This window comes from Anas platyrhynchos, chromosome 11 (genome assembly GCF_047663525.1).
Source record: "Anas platyrhynchos isolate ZD024472 breed Pekin duck chromosome 11, IASCAAS_PekinDuck_T2T, whole genome shotgun sequence".
NCBI lineage: Eukaryota > Metazoa > Chordata > Aves > Anseriformes > Anatidae > Anas > Anas platyrhynchos.
The window spans coordinates 24,383,406-24,404,043 of record NC_092597.1 but is presented as its reverse complement, the minus strand read 5'-3'; the positions used below and the strand labels follow the sequence as shown (position 1 = coordinate 24,404,043).

Genomic DNA, 20,638 nt, shown 5'->3' with positions numbered 1-20,638 from the left:
CGAAGCCCCGCCCCCACAGAGCGCCGCCGGGGCTGACGGACGGTGGCCGCGCGGGGCCGCTCCGCGCTGCCCATGGCGCCGCGGGACCATGTCGCTGGTGCTGGGGCTGCTGGCGCAGGCGCTGGGCAGGGCGCTGCGCTACTCCGCGCCGCATAGGGCCGGCCATGAGCCCCGGGGCCGGGCCATGGAGCAGGACAAGGCGCTCGAGGTCTACGGTGACTGCCGGGGAGCGGCGGGGGCCTGTGAGGGGCTGGGGGGGGCTGAGGGGGGCTTGTGAGGGGCCCGTGAGGGGCTGGGGGGCGCCATAAGGGGTCTGTGAGGGGACTGTGGAGGTCTGGGGGGGCCTTGGGGGGCGGCTGTGGGGATCTGAGGGCGCCTGTGAGGGGCTTGTGGGGGGTCCGTGAGGAGCCTGTGAGGGTCTGGGGGAGGTCTGTGAGGGGCCTATGAGGGGCCTGTGGAGGTCTGGGGGGGCCATGGGGGGCCTTGGGGGGGGGCTGTGGGGATCTGAAGGGGCCTGGGGGGGTCTATGAGGGGCCTGTGAGGGTCTGGGGGAGGTCCGTGAGGGGTTTTGGGGGGGCCTAGGGGAGGTCTGGAGGGGCCTGGGGGGGTCTGTGAGGGACCTTGGGGGGGGCGTGTGGAAGTCTGGGAGGGGTCCGTGAGGGGCCTGGGGGGGCTTAGGGGAGATCTGGGGGGGCCTGTAGCGAGCTGTGAGGGGCCTGGGGGGGTCTGTGAGGGGCCTGTGAGGGTCTGGGGGGGCTGTGGTCCCGGGCTCTTGTCGGGGTGCAAGAGGCATGGGGGGTCCTCCTGTGGGGGAGAGAGAAAGGCTGTGGGGTTATGGGGCTGTGGGGCAGGCTGGGTGCGGCCCCCTGGGTGCCCGCAGCCCTGTGAGGTGCCAGGGCCTGTCCTAGGCACCTCCTGGCTGTCCCCGGGCTCCCTGGGGATGGGTGGGTGCCGAGACCTGGGTGGGGTGTGTGGGGTGGTCACGGGGCCAGGGGTGCACTGAGGGAGCGGGCCTGCTCGGCTCTGGGCTCCCGGAGTTACCTCTGTGCCTCATCACCTGGGGTTAGCAGCGACTGGGTGCACCTGGAAGGGCCAGGAATTCCAGGCAGGGCTGTGGGGGTGTCCAGCAAAACTTCAGCTACCGAGCGGCTGGCTTCTTGGTGCTCAGCCTGTGAGATACGGAGAGGTTTCACCTCTGGAAATAATCCATGTAGGATCCTGCGGTATTGTAAATGCTGTGAAGCTCGAAGGCACTGCTATTGTGTTGGCAATTAGAGGCAGCGTGAGGATTTTATGCAATTAATTAGAGGCAGCGCGAGGATTTTATGCAATGCTGTACACAGAAAGAGCGGTGTTTAAATAGTATGTGAAAACACCAGCAGTTCTAGTGACTTAGGTTATGAACCTTAAGCAGGTAACTAGTCCTGCTGATTTCAGTTCACTCATAGTCTTACGCTTGCACGCAATTTTTGCAGAATTAAAGCATCTGTCTGTAAAATTTCAGTTTAAAAGACCAACGGCATCCATGAAGTACTGTTAAACAAAATCTGCTCTAGTGTTCCTCCTGCTGCTTGGCAAAGTAACTGATAACGTTCTTGTATAAGTCGGACTTCCACGCAGAAGGAGGATGCAAGTTAAAAACAGAGAGAAGAATGTATCAGAAGTTACGAGGAAATGTCAATGCAGAGATGATTCTGTTCTACATATCGACAAAGTAATTCCTTGTTTGGCTAGGCTTCTGTGGTTGGCTAAGGCTGATTCTGTTTCATCGTGTGATGAAACTTCCACAAGCTAATCCAGAACACATTACCTCCATGGAAAGCAACTCAGTTATTTTCTGTATGGGTTTATTAAACCTACTTGATCCCCACATTTGACAAGCTAAGGAGGTGACCACTGATACAGATAAATATGGATTAGTGCATTATTTTTGTACTGGCTTTCCTTAAGATGGCTTCAAAATCTTATCTGTGAGGCCTAGGCTGGGAAGTGGAGGGAAGAAAGGTGGGAAGGAAAATTGACCTGTCTTGGTAAAAGGTTCGGTTTGTTTGCCTCTCAGGTTGTTCAAAGTCTAGCTGAAATATTGCATCTGTGCTTATCTTTTGGGTAGGCTAATTTCAAGTCACCTGTAGTTCTGAAGGTAATACTTATCCTTTAATAGGCGTGTTTTGATTCCTGTTTATTAAAATGGGGTTGTAAAACCAGATAATAAGTTTAGAACCAGAGTGTGAAGTGTGTGTGCACAGTGAACAAGAAGTGCTTTAGTGTGCCCAGCTCTGAAGCAACTCATGAGGTAACACATCACTGATAGTTACAGCTCTGCCTTTTCTGAGTAAGATCAATATCAACAGTGCTTCTAATAAAAAGCATCTTGTATTAAATTTAGGAAAGCAACTTTATTGTTGGTGGCTTGTCTCCTGCTTTAGATATAATCCGTACTATCCGGGACCCGGAGAAACCTAATACTTTGGAAGAACTGGAAGTGGTAACGGAAAGCTGCGTTGAAGTAAATGAGATCGGTGAAGATGAGTATCTGGTTATCATCAGGTTTACACCAACAGTACCTCATTGCTCTTTGGCGACTCTCATTGGTAAGATTTTAGTTTCATTAAATCTGTAACAATGAATGTGGAGTTAATTTTAGGTTTTCTGAATAATGTATTACTTAGTTTAAAGGCAGTATTGCTTTGCCAGGAGTTTGACTAGGAATTTCTTCTTGAGAACCCTCCTAGCCATACAAACAAACAAGAAATAGAAGACGTGGAGTCATTCAAGTTCTTGTGTTTTTTTCAAGTTAGGGAGAGTCTTCAAAAAGAGCAGCTCTCAAAAATCTACTCAGAAGTGGTACAGACTTCCTTCTTTATATTCTCCCTTCCCTTATGGGTTGTTCCCTGTGCATGTGAAAAAAAATTATGTGCAATCAAAACAAAGTTATGAACTGTTAGGAATTTGAGAGCAGTTACAGTGAATGAGAATCTGCACTTGCTTGTTTTGCTTTTTTTGCTATTTGTGAAGAGATCACGTCTGCTCTCTGAAATTTCTTTAAATGTACCAAGATCAGCAAGTCTCACCATGGTATATCAATACAAAGATTTCACAGTTTGTTTTAAAATTTAAAAGAACATAACCCTTTAATTTAACTAAGGTTGTGTATTTATGCTGAAATAGACCTTGCTGCTTTATGTAGAAATTGAAGTATAGATAGTAAGCATTAGCATGCCAAACACTAATAATTTATAGTTTGACCCTGTTAGGGGTGTCAGTAGGATAACACTGAGACCTGAGGATCAATTACGTACCTGTCATCATAAACTGGTGTTAATCACGTCCTCGGCACTTAATGTTGGCCGGGTCTTTGTTCATCAGTGATTGTGCAATCCCTCAGTGGTGTGTGACCTTTGAAGCACACAGTTCCTTGTTCTGCTACGGGAAAGGGTTATGGCAACTGTTCTAAATAGTTGGTTAGTGTGGGTAAAAATGTAGGCAGTAAACAGCTTTTTTATTTTTTTTTTTCCTTCTCCACACTTCCTCAGCTGCACAGATTGCTCTAAGCTGGTGTTTCTTTTGGGGTGCGTTTGCACGGCTGGCTCAGCCTGAGGACAAACTGGGGCTGCAGTTTGGCTGTGTTTGTCCACATGTAGCTCACCACGAAGTCAGATCTTGTGAGCAAACTGCAGCTGGCTAGTGGTCATACTCTAAGAATGCACCTCAAACCTCGAATTTGACAAGAAATTCTCTTTTTTTCTTCAAACAGGCCTTTGTTTAAGAATAAAACTTCAGAGATGTTTGCCTTTTAGACATAAGGTAAGCTATCTGTTCTGGAGCTTGCTTTAAACTACCTGAATGACTGTATGCCAACTTCTCTTTACTTCACCCAGCAGCATTCCCTTTTTTAATTTGCGAACTGTGATAGAGGATGATTTTTTTCCTAAAAGCTTGTCATTTGCCTCTGTAGGGTCGAAGTGCAGTGCAGTACCTGAAAGGATCTCTGAATAACTGTGGCTCTTCCTTTCCTTTACAAAATGCAGTTTGTCACTGACCTTCTGAAATACGCCGCATTTCAAGGCTTTTCTGGCCAGCTGACATTCAGGTGGAGGAGAGGGTGTTTTCAAAGCCAATATTGCAGTGAATCTAAGTCATGCTCTTGCCTTGGGGGACAATGAATTTAGCCTTCTGTGATATTTCTACATATCAAAGCATCATAAAAATAATGGTAGTTGCTAAATCTACTGTACCATGTGGAATGCCTGATAGCTCTCACCTGTGGACCCTATGTGAGCGAGCAGCCCTGAAAGCAAGATAACTATTGTCAGTTAGAAATCAGTTCAGGGGAGTTCTACCAGGCATTAATCTGTGAAGGAAAAACTTCAGAATAGGTTTATTAGGGTTCAGAAGGACTGCAGAATTCAGAACTGGAGCTGGGTTGAGGAAATCTCTTCTTTATGACCTGTTGTAGGAACAGTTGTATAGGTGATATATGGGCCTGACACTGGTCATTATGCTGCCTTAAAAGGGGCCAGCCCTGGCTGTGCTGCTGGAATGTAAGGGTGTAGAGGAAAAGGGAGTTAATATATCCTTAGAGAAAGCTATTTAGGTTTTAGCAGGATCTAAGAGCAGACCTTTAGTGACAAACATGAAATCTTTATAGGCCTTTAGAAACTTGCCCAAAATAATATAAATTCTTTAGCTTAGAATTTATGGTGTTGATTTTTACTTATTTTTTAATAGTTGCTGGCTTCATCATTCCAGTTAAACGGTGTAAAGCAAGACTTGCATTTCTAGATAATTAGGTAGATGGTGATTTGTTATGCTGGACACATGATAACAATTAAGTTTAGCTTCAGTGAGATAAGATAAAAGGCATTATTTACTTTCGTTCATCAGTTGTGGCTTGATGTGTTTCTTTTTCTTTTTTTTTTCCTCCTAGGCTGTTAAGTTAAATGCATGAAGGTGATTTATGTCTATTTAGCTTTTAGTCACATAGTCTGCTCTCTTACAGGAAATAGATACTGTATTACACTACCATTTCAAATAGAACATCTGTGATTCTCATCACTGAGCAAAACTTACGTGTCTTTTCAAGAGTTCTTAGCTTGTGAAGGTAACACTTGCAATTCTAGTGGCTTTCAGACAAATAGTCCCTGAATTGTGAGCAGCAGAGAACTTGGTAGAAAGGTGGAGCCAATTCTCTCTTATGTTTCCAGGAGCCTAACTCCAATTACTTTCTCACGTGAGCCATTAATATTAGAGAGGAATGAGTGACTCCACAATTTTGAAAAAGAATTATTGGTGCCTCTTCTAAAAGGGGAGGAGATTGTCTTCTGATTACATTGCAATAAAGTCTAAGATCAGTTATCGTCATTGATGCCCTTCCATTGTCTGTGAATATTTCTAAAAGTATGGATTACGTGCATTGTATGTGTATGGTACACTTCTTTCTTCCAGTAATGAATATATTTCACGATTAAAGTATGAATCTAACATTAATGACCTCTCTTTCAGCTGGAAATCTACATATCTGAAGGTACACATTCCACTGAAGAAGACAGTAAGTACAGCTTATAGATGAGAGCAGCTTTAGACTGTTCTTTGAGAAGTGTTTTTCTTTCCCTGCTTTGCTATCCTTTTCAGAAACAAATACTCTCTTAAATAGCAATTTGCAGTGAAAGGTACTGTAATGTGCTGTTACTGTACACAGCATTTTCTCCCTCTTTGAGCTGGCCATTAATGAGGTTTGGAGAAACTTCACTGCAATGTGGTGTCTTACATTTGTCATGTTACTGATGCAGTATACATTATGCAGTACCACTGAAACTGTTTCTGACTTTATTTTTCGTATGATGTTTTGCAGTCAACAAGCAAATCAACGACAAGGAGAGAGTAGCAGCTGCGATGGAGAATCCAAACTTGCGAGAAATTGTGGAGCAGTGTGTTACAGAGCCTGACTAGTAGCTATAATACCCACAGAGTTATCATTTTGATACATTTCTTAAAATATCTTTGTTTAAAAAAAAGAAAAGAAAATAATCAAGGCCTTGAGTTTAATACTTGAGTTCTTTTTATCTTCCATATGTTTTTTTTAAAGGAAATTGTTTATAAGATAGATTTAAATTATGACGAATTAGTCTCTGAAATAAAGTGATGTGTATAGTGTTAAGAGTTTGTAATACCTGGTGTCCAGAGAAATATTTTATCTGATTAAAAATGAAACAACACTGTATGTCCTGCCTTCTGATAGACATTGTGATATAAATTCAGTTTTGCAGGTTAAATTTCTATATTGTTTCAATCACTGAACGATAAAAATAAAACAGATTCTTATACTGAAATGCTGCTTTCTGAGTTGAGAAACTTTTTTCTTTTTTTCTTTAAGCTTAGGTTAAGATTTCAGTTAGAGAAATAAGCATGTCATTCAACTACTTCGTTGCTGATGAACACATTAAAATTGAAATGAATTCAGAAAAAGAATTTGGAAACAAGCGATCGGACTGCAGCAAGGTAGATTTTTACTGGGATGCTATTCCTGCTAAATATTTTGTTTTCCCTGTAAATACACGTTTCTGATTCTGGAGGCTTTGCTTTACAGTTATCTTGAAGGCAAAGTTTTCCAATGGGCAATGTGTTGCCAATTTGATCCTGCTCTTCCTTACAACTGAACTGCAGCATGAAAAGCGAGAGAATCCCACAGACAGTGGTTGCCACTGTCCTGTTTCATTTTGCTGCTCCCTCACTAATCTTATCTGGAGTGTATGTAATGTTGCCAGCTGTCATATGCTTTCTCTCTGAAGACGTTTCCCTAGGGCTAGATTCCTCCTGCAGCTGTGGATTCAACCATGCAATTTACTTTCCCTGAAGAATTAAGCAGTTATTTCTCACTCAGCTGTCCTCTCAATGGAAGTGACATTCAGTATCTGCTGTACAGCCACAGGAGGGCCTCAGTGGTCAGCATGTCCATGGTAAGAGAGGCTACTGCCATCCCCGCGTGCCCCATAGCACCTGATAAGCTCTTCCAGTATCTCAGGGGATGTTACCTGGTCTAAGCATAACAGTTATCCCCTGCAGTGGTTTGTATGAGATGTAGGGAGCCATTCCTCACTGAACCAGTGATCACTCTAGTGAGTTTGTATTTGGTTAAACACTGAAAAAATCCCTGGGGTTCCATGCAAACATCTGTTGAGATTTCAGGGATTTGTAACCATTTTAATGGTAAGCCCCATAAAGCTTTCCTGAAGGCATGAAGTGATTGAATGGGTTCCAGCTAGGTTATGCATTATAAACGGCAGAGGAAATTTTCCCTTTGTGAAGTTGTATGCTGACAAATGTCACAGCTGTGCCAAGAAGAGCTTGTAATCTCCTTACGGTCGGTGCCCAAGTTATTTATCAAAAATAAAAAATAAAAAATGGGGAGAGGGGAAAGGGTGGACGGCAATCTCCTTTCTTCTATGGGTTACTTCATTTCTGCAGAGCTGACAGTTCCAGCTAGGGGGTGGGAAGAGAAAAGATCTGCTAAATTACTATCTTAATTGAAGCTGAATCTCCAAAATTAAATTTGATCTGTAGTTCAAATGCTCACGCTGAGTTTAGCTTGAGGGAAGTTGTGTATGTCCACAGGCAGAACCTACAAGCTCTTATAAGTACAGATGATTCTGTGAAGTGTAATTGGATGTAACCTTAAATGTGGGGCAGTGCTATGTCCATTACTTAGGTATTAGCAGGATGTGAAGGGAACTAACTGCTTGGTACTTACATGCAGCCTCAGTCACCCCTAACTTGGGAGTACTGGGGTGTTTTTTGCAAGGGGTTACTTAAAACTACTACATTACGCTATGTAGCTGGACACTGGCAGTGTTAGCTGTGAAAGAATTACATTTTCAGTATTCGCTGTGATTCTCTTGGAGGGTCTGGGGTTTCCTCTGACAAACTTGTGTGGCTAGATGTCAAAATGCATCATCATCAAATAACAATAAAGAAAAGGCCTTAAGTTCTGCAAATGCTTTGATGCCGTGACAATATATTTTATTTCATCTGGAACCGTTTTTGAAAATTATGCATTCATTCGCTGGGAATGTGTTCCCAGGATGTCACGATTTTAGCTTCAATCAGTTCAATTCATAGCAGTCTTAGAACAGAAAGAACAATAACCTGTAATGAACTCATTAAGAGTTTCTGAGACTGTTCTGAAAGCTGTGAATTTGGTGGCAAGTAGTAACCTTGCTCTGAGAATTTCCAGTAACAGTGGACAACAAAGGAAGTTTGTTAATTATTTTAGTATGATGGAGCCTGAAGGCTCCAGCTAGACCGGGGCTCTATTTTTAAAGACTATCAAGAGAAAAACAGTAGGGGGCAATCTGTCGTTTCAAAACTCTATTAAGGATGCTCTAAGAAGAATGAGCAGCACGATGGCACAGTAAATCCATAAAACATGTAACACAAATGGAAAAATGAGCCCGAATAATAGTCTTTAATAAATATAAAGGACTTACTCTGTTTAGAAATGTAGGCTGACGATGACAATTAACCAATACAACACTTCTTCCTGAAATTTCTGAATTGCTAAACTGTGACGCGAGGTGGTGCTTGTGCTGTTTCTTGCAACTTCTGTTTTCGTTTACTGCTCTGCAAGACTTGCTGTCATGCATCATATCTGAAATGGCTTTGAGGCACTATGCAAGTCTTCACGAAGTAGCTTAAAGGAGAGTAGTACTTATACAGAAGAGTCTCTATTTCCATTTTAAAATTAAAGCTATGCTGACTTTGTTTTATTTAATAGAAGAAATCTGTCATTTTGCTCCTTTTCATAAGGAGAAAAACAAAAGCAAAGGATTATTTTTTAAACTTGTAATAGTTCCTGGAGGGAAAGAATCATGCAGAGAAAAATGCTCTGGAAGCCTTTTCCCCACAAGGGGGAGCATTGAGAGAAGACCTCAGTGATCGGGAGCTTTTCAAAACCTGTGCTTGTGTTCCCTGTTTTTTTATTTTCCCTCCCCTGTTCCTTAAAAGCAGTTCTTCTCACCTCGAAGGGAAGCCCAGCCCAGCCACCAGCAGCCAAAGCCGGGGCTCTGTCCCATAGAATCACAGAATATCCCGAGCTGGGAGGGACCCACAAGGATCATCGAGTCCAACTGGTGTCCCAGTGCTGGCTGAGAGCACGCAGGCTGCTGGTGAGTGTGGGGCCAACCACAGCTCGAGGGCTGTTGTTATTTGCTGCTTGTCTTGTTTTTTCTGGGCTGCTTAGTAATGGTCCCAGATGTAAGTCTATGGGGCAAAGATAGTTTTCTTTATCAGAGTTCCAGGTTACACTGGTTTAAAGCCACCATTAGAGACCGGGGAGTTGTCCCTCAGAGCTGTCACTTTATCTTCTAATTCCACATTTTATGTTTTCTGCCTTTAAAGCAGAAACTTTCTTGGAAAACCCCCATCCCTTGAAAAAACTTGCTTGTTGCTACCACACGTCCCAAAATAGCACTTACACACATTCTCCCTCTTTGTCTGTTGCCATACCAAAACTCCTGCATTTGATCTTTCACGCTGATTTTGTGGTGTGCTGATGTTCATGCTGTGTTGTAGTGAAGGAGAGCAGCACCACACGCAGCCATCTGTACGTGCATGAGGCTGCGACTGCAGCAGGCATGGGGGCTCCATCCCATCCCATCCCAGCTTTGTACCAGGGCCATCACGCTGCTATCCATAAAGGCCCATCTTAGGACTTTGCTACAAAATCATCAGCAGGCCCCTGAGCAGTCCCTTGAGGACCTAAATCATGTAGCAAAGGGAAACAGTGCCTTAACATCAGAGGGAAAGCCATAAAGGCATTGCTTGATGGCAGAGCCCATTGTTGGGTTATTAATTTCTGGGAAGGGATTAATCGCAGCCTTAAAATGTCCAAGTGCTTTTCCTGTTCCCTACTGAGTTTTGCCACGGTCCAGAGACAGCTGTTTGATAGATCAGTTTGGATTTGACTGATGGGTCCCAGAGGAGCCTCTGCTAAACGAGTTTTCAGGGGGTGAAAGTGTTTGTAGGAGGGAGAGCTCTGCCCGCACCCAGTGCAACGTGCACTGCGGAATTACTGCGTGCTGTGGGCTGCCAGCTGCAAGCAAAGCCTCCTGCAAAAGTCAACAGGCTTTGGGGGAGTAATTCTGCTCAAGTTACACCAGCTCCATGTGGATTTAAATGTAAGTGTATCCCTCAGCCATGGGAAAGACCCAAAGGACCCTGGGAAGAGGAAAAGGCTTTTCTTGGGGAGGGAAATGGCACTGACTTGCTTTATTCCTCTAGAAACGTAATCCCAAAAGAGCTATCTTATTTCATTTCCTGATTCCACACAAAGATGCTCCAAGTCATGCTTTCGGAGTCCCAGCCTGTTTCAGAAAACCTTTAAATTAAAGCTGCTGGACTGTAATCAGATAAGCGAGTGTGGGATTTGCACATAAATGGCATTGCAGTCCGGCGGGCAGCAGGTGATGCTTTACTCCCTGCACATGGGTGCTTGGCACCCAGCTGCAGCCTGCAGCCTCCACACTGCTAACAGGAACAGGCCACTGGTGGCTGAGATATTTTAAAATGCAAAGTCTTACTGGTTTTAGTTACGCACAGGAGCGGGAACCACCTGGCGTTCCAGTTGCAGTGGCTTTTTTGTGTGTAGTCGCGGTGATTGATGGAGTTTGTGAGCTGTTTTTAAAAACACCTTTACTTTTACAACTGCAGAGGGCACCAGAAGCCGCGGAGCCGCACGAAGCCATGAGCCCCTGCTCCCAGCACCCTGCCCAGGCTCCCAGCGCAGCATCGCACCATGGGCTGAGCACAGAGGTAGGCTGTTCCTCTTCTCCCATGCCTCCAGAAGGATCTTCCCTTTGCTGAGCTCCAGGTGCATGTGCAGGGTGTTTTTAGCAGCTCCTGTTTCTCTAGGTAGAAAATAACAGATTGGAAAGCCCAGTTCCCTGGGCTGCAAGCCCTTGCAAAGTTAGGTAAAGGGTCTGTTCGCTTCCTCTGCCACCGGTGAATTCTCCCGTGAGCTCTCACCCCGGCCTTGATGGCAGCAGGGCCGTGTGAGTGGCTCACGGGGCTTGTGTCCAAAAGCTTGGTGATGGGGTGTAGGACTGGGGCAATATGTAGGAGCTGAGCTGCAGGAGTGGGAGGAAAAAGCAAGCTGGAGACGAGGGAATTCAGAAACTCTAGTGGGGCCATAGGATTGGGAACAGAAGGGGTAGAAGAACTTTTTTAGCCATGCTTAAGCTGTTAGACAGATGGCAACAGAGCACATATAGAGAGAACTATATTTAGCGTATAGATGTTTCTAAATATTTACATCCAGCCTTGCTGAGCTTTCCATAAGGCACAAACACAGGTCAGAAGCCGAGTCCCAGAGAGGAGAGCAGTGGCTCTGCTAATGCTGTCCCGGGCTGCGCAGATCCTCCTGCTCTTTCTCCCCCTCTCAACACGTGTGAAGCAGCTTTCCTTCATTTCATGACAAATCCAATTGCTCTGGGTGAGCAAAGCATGCAGTGCCTTGGTGCCAGCCGTGTGGCCAAGGCCCAAAGCAGCTTATTTCTCTCTCCCTTCTTTCCTCCCACCTCCTGCTGGTGGTGGTAAAACTGGCAAAGCAACAAAATTCTTCAAATCCTTCTCCTCCTGTCCTACCTTCGCTTTTCCGACTTTTCCCAAAACGTGGCTTTGCTGGTAGCTGCATCAACCCTGCACCAAGGGGACAGAAATAAATGTAAATGATGAAATTTGCTCTGTGAAGCGTGGACAGGACTGCGGGGCAGAAGGGGCCGTGTGCTTGCTGTGATCCAGGAGGCTGGGCTGGTTCCTGCAGGATGGATGCTGGCTGTCCCCTGAGCTGTGTCCCTAGGTCCTGGGGCAGGGTTGGCTCGTTGGGAGTTCAGCAGACGCACCTTGCTTTAATGGGGTTCAGCTGAGGCTGTAATTATGCCATCAGGCATGTCAGTGTAGAATTAATTGTATCTTTAAGCCACCCCGTTACTGTCTAACGAAGCCCAGTTACTTTTACTTGATCCTGTATGGGCTAAAATCACTCCTCGAGTCCTTAAAAATCAACTTGTGAACCTCCATTAGTGACTTCTAAGGGGTTATTTGGTGGGATCACAACCATGAGTAAAATCTGTGGCCAATGGATTACAAATGGGTTTATGAGCCCCCTTGCACCCAAGGAGTCTCCAGCACAGTGACTGCAGCAGGACCACATCAGCACTGCTGCCTAAAGCTGGTGCCAAAAATGCAAAATTTTCCTGGATAAAAGCAAACTATGTGGGGACAGCGCTGCCACCAGGGGCTGGCTGTGAGCTATTCCTGCTCTGTGGTTCGCTGCCTCCTGCTTGGCCTCCTCGCGTGCTCGGTCACCTGCGGGCCGGGATCCCTCGCTGTCTGGGCAGCTGGTGCTGGGCTGGAGGACCGGTGACCTCCCTGGCCCTTTGGGGATTAAAATACTCCATCTGAGTTTGTCTGTTCCGGACAGAAGCACTTGGGAGGGGGAATTTGACAGTCTACAGAACACAGGTGCTCTGACAGGGCAATCCCATGGCTTCTTGAGATACGGAAGTGTTTTAAGTGTTATTGTTAATAAGTGACAAAGAACCCGCTCCATAAAATTCCTGTTGCTTCCCAATTAATGAGCTCTCAGTTCCTTCCTGTCTCCAGCTCTGGAAATGTCTGGAGGCAACCAGGGGGAACACAAGGTCTGATTTCCAATCTGAAGCCAAAAACCTCTGGTTCTTCTCAGAGAGGCTTCAGGAGATCCCGACAAATAAATAGAAGCAGCAACAAAACACAAGCTCCGGGCTGTGCCCCAGTGCCTTCCTTTTGGAGGTTGTCCTGTGAAGCTGCCTTCACGAGGAGTCTCAGGGTGCTGGCCAACTCCATCCTGCCACTCCTTCCAGAAACCTCATTACTTTGGTAACGTCTGGTACTTCTGCTTAGCACCCACCTTCCCAAGTCACTCCTGTCCCCTGTCCTACCACCCTCAGTCACATGGGGAAGAGCTTTTCCCAAGCAGCTCAGATCCCTGTGCCAGTGCAGGTGGAGCCTGCAGGGGCAGGGCAGGGCTTCAGCCCGGCCGCCCTCCTTTCCTGCCCCTACCTGCCGGGGGTTTGGCAGCACCAGCTCTGGCTGCCTTCTATAGCCACGAGCCCTCTCCACAAACTTGCTGCCAGATCCTCACCCTGTTCTTTCCCATATCGGTCACTGTCCCCTAAAAAGAGAGTTCTTGCATTTTTCAACATTTCCTCTTAAATTGTTCCTGTCTTCAGAGAGCCGGAGGCCATGTGGGGACAGTGGATCTAATCCTGTCTGCAGTACGAGGGAGGATGAGAGGAGGATGTTAAAGGAGGCTGGAAGGAGAGGTAGTGGAGGTTTTGGGGGTTCCCAGTGACCTCGGGACATGCCCTGTGCCCACTCCAGCACTGCTGGGAGCTGCCACCTCCTCGACACGAGGCAACGCCAGCTGCGACCGTGTCCTGGCCTTGGTGGTTTGCATGGTGGCACGGCAGTGAAATCATCTGTTTATACATAAAAGTCTTCATACACATAAACAGAAAGCCTGTGGAGAAACAGGTTTTGTATTTACAACTGGCCCTGAAAAAAGACAAGCCAAGTCCTTCGGCATCAGGGACATTCGGTGTCGTGGGTGTCAGGACGGTTTTCAGAGGGGCTGCAGCTGCAGGCTGGATGGGAAGTAGCAAAATCTGGGAGGAGAAGTCATTTAAGTCAATATTTCTGTAATCGTAATGAAAACAGCAGGCAAGGTTTAACAATTAGTGGGAGAAGTGGCCTGGCTAAGGGCTTAGTTTCCCCGGTGCTGGCGCTGAGCGTTGGATGAACTTTAACTCCTGAGCACACCCCGCGCTGCCCAGCCAGCTCCTGCCCCCACAGCACACCTGAGCAATCACTTCAAAGCTGCCCTTTGGGGCACGTTGCCTTCAGGGTCAAATCATTTCTCAAATTTGTTTCATCAACAGCTTGTCAAGAACGGAGCTGCATGATGTGCTGCTTTCCCCTCGTGCCAGATCCGCCGTCTGCGGGTTGATGACGTCTTACGCTGAAAAACGGCAAGTGAAACCTGTGAGCAAATCTTTCCCTGCTCCCTAATTAGCAGCTGAAGTTTACAATAGATGCCAGGAAACTTAACTGAAAGCCTCTTCAAAAAACATATTGTTTGCTCTATTTCCTTTGTGGGAAATACAGGAAAAAACTACTTGTGAGCATCTGCCCTGAGCCCACGTCGGGGGCGCTGGGGCGGCCGGAGGTCAGGGGCTGGGGGAGGCCGGGGGCTGAGGAGCAGCACGGCCCCTCACTGGGCGAGGTGTCTGGGCACAAACACTGTGCATTGCTGCAGCTCTTGCTCCGCTATCAGTGGCTGCTGTGATTAAGCTCGCCTAGATTTGTTTAAACGTGCATTCCTGCCCAAAAACCCAGCCCACAGCACCCGTTAAATTGACCCAGGGCACCGCATCCGGATGGCAACTGGCTGCAAGAACAACGTGCCCGGCAGCTCAGCAGGGAAACCAAATGTTTTTCAAACAGGCCAAGTAAAACCCAGCGGACAAAGGTCAGAGAGACTCCGAGTCCCGCGCTGCGAAGGTTCACAATTAGTGGGAAAACCCGCCTCTGCTGTGTGGCAAATGAAGCATACGTGTTGTGCACAGTTGGTCTTCAATGGGGTCTTTCTGAAGTAATGAACCAAAAGTATCTTATAATGACAAATTGAATGCATCCCGGTAGCCACATATCCTGTATCTGTGATGAAAAGCATCGCTTAGGGCTTTTCTTCTGCACGGGCTATTGCCAGCGAGGGCTGGGAGGGGAATGCCCCAGGGCCCGGGGTGTGCGGCACCGTCCCGGCGGGCAGCGTGCGAGGCCACCGAGCTCAGGGACCGTGGCCGTGGCCTCTGAAGAGCAAGCAGACCGCACCTTTCCTGGTGACACCGGAGCACGAACAGCGCCAGGAAAATGAGTAAGCCTTGAAAGACACGCTAAGGAGAAAACGGAATAGTGACTGCAGAGCCGGGGTGAGTTCTGGGAAGAAATGACGCCCGCTGCAGCTGCAGCCCCCAGGTGCCCGGCCTGGTGCAGCGCCGGGTGGGACGGGCAGCCAGCGACCCCCAAAACTGCTGCTGCACGTGGGATCTGCTCAGCAGAATGAAATTCAGTTTTCTTTTTAAAAAAAAATGTCCAGAAGCTGGAACCTGACGTGTCCTTGCTTTTCTCTTTCACACTCTGCTCTAATTAACGTAGCAAAAAGGATAAACTTGCTTTCCTGGTAAACCACGCCCTTAGATACTGCAGAGAAAAGCAGTTTCTATTCCAAACATCTTCTGATTTATAATCGCTTTTCTGCATTCATGTGCAGACTACCGCTGTGGTTATTTCTAAAGTAATGACCTTCTAGTATTGACACATTAATGAAGCTGATTTTTTTTTTTAATAAAAAAGGCATTTCTGTTTAGCTCCTTGGTTACAAGCAGCAGGTCCAAACACCAATATTGACAAAGCAGAGCAAGGAAATATCCCAGTCTGCTCCTGGGCTCGGTCTGGATTTGCTGCGAGAGGAAGCGATGAGCTCTGCACCCCCCTGCGCACCCCCTGGTTTAGAGCAGGTCCCGCTCTCAGAGGTGTTTCACCTCTAATGTATGGAAGTGCAGATAAATCAGGGAGAATTTAAATAATTCTTGCGATGAACGTCTGCGTTTCGATGTGAGCTGCCTGCACTGGCTGCGGTGTCACACACGGAGCAGCAGCATTTTGACTCGGGCTGCTTCATCCTTACAGTTGGCACTGAAATGAGTTGATTTGCAATCCTGGAGTCAGCAGCACCGCAATCCAAAGCTGAAGCCTTTAGATTTGTGCATGCCAGTACTTTACCCCAAATCTATAGAGCTCAGATTGTAATCACACAAATCCCAGTTTCAATCGGCTGCCTTAAATGATTTTCAGATGCAAACTGATTGCTCCATTCTGCTGCAGCTAAGATGAGAGTAATCAAACCCCTGCTGTTGTCAGTACCTAAAGAGCCTCCACTTAACTGAGTTTTCAGTGAAAAGCCCTTTAAAATTCCCCAAAGGGAAGAGAAAATATGAAACCCTTCCATTTCCTTCAGTAACTGTTTAATTTAACACACTTATGAGCTATAGCCATTAAAACCCAACACATTTGGAGGCTGTTCCTCAGCAAAACCTCGGAGCACCGACAGAAGCAGAGGACGGATGGTGCCGACGCAAAGGAAAACAGGAATGCACCCAGGCTTCGAAACACAAAAATTGACACCACATTGCAAAGGAGTACAACACAAACAGTGAAGTCTTGGCTTGTGTTTTACATACAAATTACACACAGGAATTTCCCTTGTTACGCGGCAGTGCTGCACGTTGTCCCAGACAGTACAAATGAAGAAAAAAATCCATCCTGGACTCTGTGACTGCATTGCTCAACACAGGGCAGCTCGTGTTCAGTGTAGCACAAGCAGGGCTGTGTTTGCGGTCTCCCCAGTTTCATCTTCTATAGCCTGAAGAGTACCACAGAAAGGACGTGCCACCGAGATGCTCCCGACACCCTCCAGGAACCAACCCAAGAGCAAAGACACCGAGGATCAGCACACGAGCACCGGCTGCGAGGGCTGCGCGAGCCGAGGTGCCGCTCATACAATAGCAGATACTCTAGATAAAAGAATCGACTAACCTTAACAGAAGTGCCTCTATATAAGCAGAAAGAAGGGTTTTAGCTTGGCGAGAGCACAGAAAAACACCTTAACCAACCATTACACTTCTATGCCATAACTGCATACGGAAATCCAGTTGTGTGAGTACAATTCACTTTGCCAGTCGGGCTTTGCGAGGAGCCACGCAGCCAAGGGAGGCGCGTGGGGTTTGCCGGGCAGAGGCTCCCAGCTGGGGCCGGAGCCGCTTCCCATCTCTGTCATCAGCACGTGCAGGGGCCTACGCTGTCCGGCTCCAGAGCAAGACTCATTTCATTCATGCCTTGATGTCCCTAACCATTGCTCCACACTGCCCAGGAGCGTGGGCAATGGCTTTGCAGCAGAAGCCAGCAGCGGGATGAAGAGGGCAGAGCCCTTGTGTGCGCTGTGAGCCTGGGACTGCTGGTGGGAACTGAAGCCGAAAGCTTTCTGCCTCTGATCTCTCTCCATTTCTTAAATTACAGTTATTTAGCTTCAGTGCGTAAACAAGTCAATGAAAATTACAGAAATGGGCTGCCAGCTTCCAGACCCTTAAGGGAAAAAAAATGACTCCACATGGTCAGCTGCAGTGGTGGAATGACAGATACTCACTTACATATATAAAAATAATGATAAAAGTCAGGAGTTTCGTGCTGGCCTGCCAACACCATCAAGAGGCTTAAAATGTCAAGTGATAGCACCATAAGCATTTCTGAGAAGTCTCCCCCAAATTATTGCTGCTTTAAGTTTCCCTTCCCTAAAATGCTTTCTCTTTGCTCGCTCAGCGCTGGCTGCAACCCCGAGGGAGAGCTGCGCCCGCCCCGGCCCATTCCCCGTGGGACCCGCGCACCCAGCCCGAGCCAGACGCAATTTTTCAGACTGAAGGTTTGAGCACCGTTACGTGGAGCACAAATACAACAAATGGAGCCTTCCCTGTGTTTTGCAAGAGCACCGTGTGGCGACAGAGCAGCACTCCCGGCTGCTCCCCAGCTCCCTGCCGTGCCGCAGGGCTGCTCCCGGAGCCGCCGTGGTCCCGGTGCTTTCTGCGCTCGGGGATGGTCCTGTCACCTCCTGGAGGCCCGCTCATCCCCGCGGTCCCGGCCGGGCGCGTGGTGCCCGTGCTGGCGGCAGCTCTGGCAGCACTGGACGTGGACCGTCGGGAGGTGGCACCTTCCCAGCACCCGCAGGGTCTGGCAGAAGCCGAACGTCAAGCGGTCGCGCTCGCAGACGAAGCCTGGAGGGGATGCAAGAGGACAAGGACAGCGTTACTGCCATGGCACCCGGACGGTTATCAGGCACTTCATCCACCCCCTTGGGTGCTGCCCGAAGAGACCTTGCCCCCCACAGAACGCCCTCCCTCATCGCCACGTACAAACCCTGGTGCCCGGCATCCCGTGGGATGTGTGAGGAGGGAGCAGCCTCGGCCCCACCAGCAGCAGGGGCTGCAGGAATCGGTCCTGCTCCCCGTGCCCCGCTCTGCCCGGCTGCTCGCTCCACCAGAGCCTGGCCGGGCTCGGAGGGGCTGCAGCACGGCACAGCCCCCGCGCCACGCACGCCTCGTTTGCAGGCTCGCCTCGGTGCTGTGCTTGGATTCTTCATTTCCTCCGTTTTCAGTTTACACAAAAACAGGCGTGTGCATCACCGGGTCCCACACAGCTGTGCAAAACATTTAAGTTACGTCAGTTCTGTCCAATTCACCTCCTGTACAAGTGATTAACTAACACGACGGCTTCTCTGTGGAAAAGGGCAAAGGCTGCTCCTGCAGCTGGCAGCCCTGTGCCCCCCCCCCAGCAAACAGCCCCCACCGGACGGCTCCACAAAAGGCTTTTCCCCTTCCCAGGGCACTTTTTGCTGGGGAAACACCAGCGGTGGGGAGGGAACCGGGGAGCTCTCGCCGAGCACTGCCCCACCCCGTCTCCTTTCGGTGAACAAAGGGCTTTGTTTAGGGAAAGGCTGATGCCCCCGTTCCCATGAGGGACAATCTGGTCCTCAGTGGTGAGCTCGAGGGAGCGGCAGATGCAGCACAGAGACTTTTCCTCCCTCTTTGGAGTTCAATTGCAGCCCTCAGCGCCCCCACCCCGCCAGCCCGGAGGTCACTATCCTGTTCTAAAATTAATTTTCTATTTCGGTCGAGGTATTTCCTCTCTTCCTCGCTAACAACAGCTATTTCTGCAAAGCCCTGGTGTCTCTGTGCCCTGAAGAAATCACCTCACACGGATGCTGCAGTGGCCACAGCCGACCGGGAGCGAGCACCAGAGCCAGCCCCACACTGTGCGTAAATCAGGGGCTGAGAAGAGCTCAGCACCACCACCTGGGGTGCTGGGAACACCAGCAACATTTTGGAGGCTCAGCACTGCCGCGGGAGCTGTGCTGGGATGGCCCCGCAGAGCACACTGAGATATTCAGCAGGCAGCCGCACACCTTGCGCTGCTTGGTGCTGCTCCCATGCAAAAAGCCCGTGCTTATCCCAGAAAAAGCTTCCTAGAAAGTCACTCATGGATCGCGCCCAAGCTGCCTCCTGCCCTCCCGTGCAGGAGCTGGGGAGGTTTTGCTGCTGGAGCCTCGCTGCAGGGCAACCTCCCCGGGCTGCAGCGGACGGCTCCGCTCTCGTCTGATCCCTTTCCAACGGGTCAGCGCCCTGGCGCTGGGATGGAAATTCCCACAGCTGCATCGCCAGGCCCTGAACACAGGCTGAAGCCCGTCTGCCCCACCACCGAGAGCTCCCTTCGCACGCTGCACTAACATCCAAGGCGCCCCTGCTGCGGAATGGAAGCCGGGACGGGCTGGGAGGGAGGGCAGAGCCGCCCACCCCTGTGCCGGAGGTGGCCACCACTCCTTCACTGAGCCCAGGGCCAGGCAACACTTCTCAAAAGCATTTTTATGGAATGAAGTCACCGGGAGCTGCTGAGTGCCGGGGGCTTCCCAGGGCGGCCAGACCCTGGCCCAGAGCAGAGCCGTGGGGTGGATGCACGCGGGGTCAGACCCAGCGCGGAAAATCTTGGCTGCGCCCGCGGCTCCTCCCTGGAACTTGGGCTTGGGCAGGGGAAGCTGCAATAAGCACTTCATTTTTCAGCTCTTCACAGAAGGTCCCCATAGGTTTGACCCAATTTTCATCTAATCCTTTTATTGTTATTTTTTCTATTAACAATTTTTTTTTTATAATCCTAACACTTCATCTGAGCGCACGCTCCAATCTTCGAGATGGTGCCAAATTTCCCTCTGCAGAAATGGCTTGAAGCAGGGCTTCCCAAATCCAGGCTAAGTCAGCACATTAGAAACTGAAAACCCACATTTCTGCGGTTGTTTTTTTTAAGCCGGTGTGGAAGTCGTTTTAAATTTCATTTAAGCTTCTGCCTTACAGACCTAAGCATTTACTTTCATGCTGGGGAAAAATAAACTTCCTGGTACAGGTTCTGTAAAAACAAGGAGAGGTTGGGCTGAGCGCTGAGCCAGCAGGACGAGCGCGCTGAGCCGCTGACCTCTGGCCTGCCGGGCGCTCTCGGAGCCAGCTCCCAGTTTAACCAGTGTTGGCCCTGGCTCTGCTGCTGGGCCTGCGGTGCCCTCCACTGGGATCGAACGCTGGAGGAGGCACTGCATTTAGCAGCTTTGTTGTAGGCAGCATTGGAGACGCAGCCACTGGTGAGCACGGGAGCGATGTGTGCTCGGATGCCGTTTGTGTCCCCCGCAGCTCATTTCCAGCTCATTTCCCCGGGCACGGCGCAGTCCCTGCCCTCAGAGCCCCGCTGGCAGCACCGTGCTCCTGCAGCACCAGGAACAGCCCCGATGCCAGGCCAGCGAGGCATTTCTTTGTGCATCACATGCAATGTGAGCATCCCTGGTGCTGCACAATGCTCCCGGCCTCGGCTCCCCCCAGGCACTGCAAAGCAAAGCTGTGCTGCTCTCACCGAGCACCCAGCACTCCGTCCAGCTCGTGCTGCGCACGCCAAAGCCTGT

General features: G+C 48.9%; 2 protein-coding genes across 2 annotated transcripts in view; one reads left to right on the top strand and one right to left on the bottom strand.

Annotated features, from left to right (window-relative positions):
• The first annotated feature begins 3 nt into the window (after positions 1 to 3).
• On the top strand, positions 4 to 6,329 carry CIAO2A (cytosolic iron-sulfur assembly component 2A). Its single transcript, XM_027465628.3, has 5 exons — positions 4 to 215; positions 2,427 to 2,591; positions 3,755 to 3,804; positions 5,503 to 5,548; positions 5,852 to 6,329. Exons 1-5 carry the CDS (start codon positions 89 to 91, stop codon positions 5,947 to 5,949), a joined length of 486 nt encoding a protein of 161 aa, XP_027321429.1. The 5' UTR covers positions 4 to 88; the 3' UTR covers positions 5,950 to 6,329.
• A 9,767-nt stretch (positions 6,330 to 16,096) lies between these two features.
• Positions 16,097 to 20,638, bottom strand: part of ADAMTS7 (ADAM metallopeptidase with thrombospondin type 1 motif 7) — a 43,841-nt gene continuing 39,299 nt past the window's right edge. Inside the window, exon 24 of the mRNA XM_038185241.2 lies at positions 16,097 to 17,918. Coding sequence (XP_038041169.2) covers positions 17,749 to 17,918 — 170 coding nt within the window. The 3' untranslated portion in view covers positions 16,097 to 17,748. The remainder of the gene's footprint in view (positions 17,919 to 20,638) is intronic.

Bases quoted from the DNA above. Each gene is read 5' to 3' on its own strand.
- CIAO2A (XM_027465628.3), top strand. From the start codon at position 89: ATGTCGCTGGTGCTGGGGCTGCTGGCGCAGGCGCTGGGCAGGGCGCTG. The intron at 216-2,426 runs GTGACTGCCGGG...CTCCTGCTTTAG, and splicing joins CAAGGCGCTCGAGGTCTACG to ATATAATCCGTACTATCCGG. The intron at 3,805-5,502 runs GTAAGCTATCTG...CCTCTCTTTCAG, and splicing joins GTTTGCCTTTTAGACATAAG to CTGGAAATCTACATATCTGA.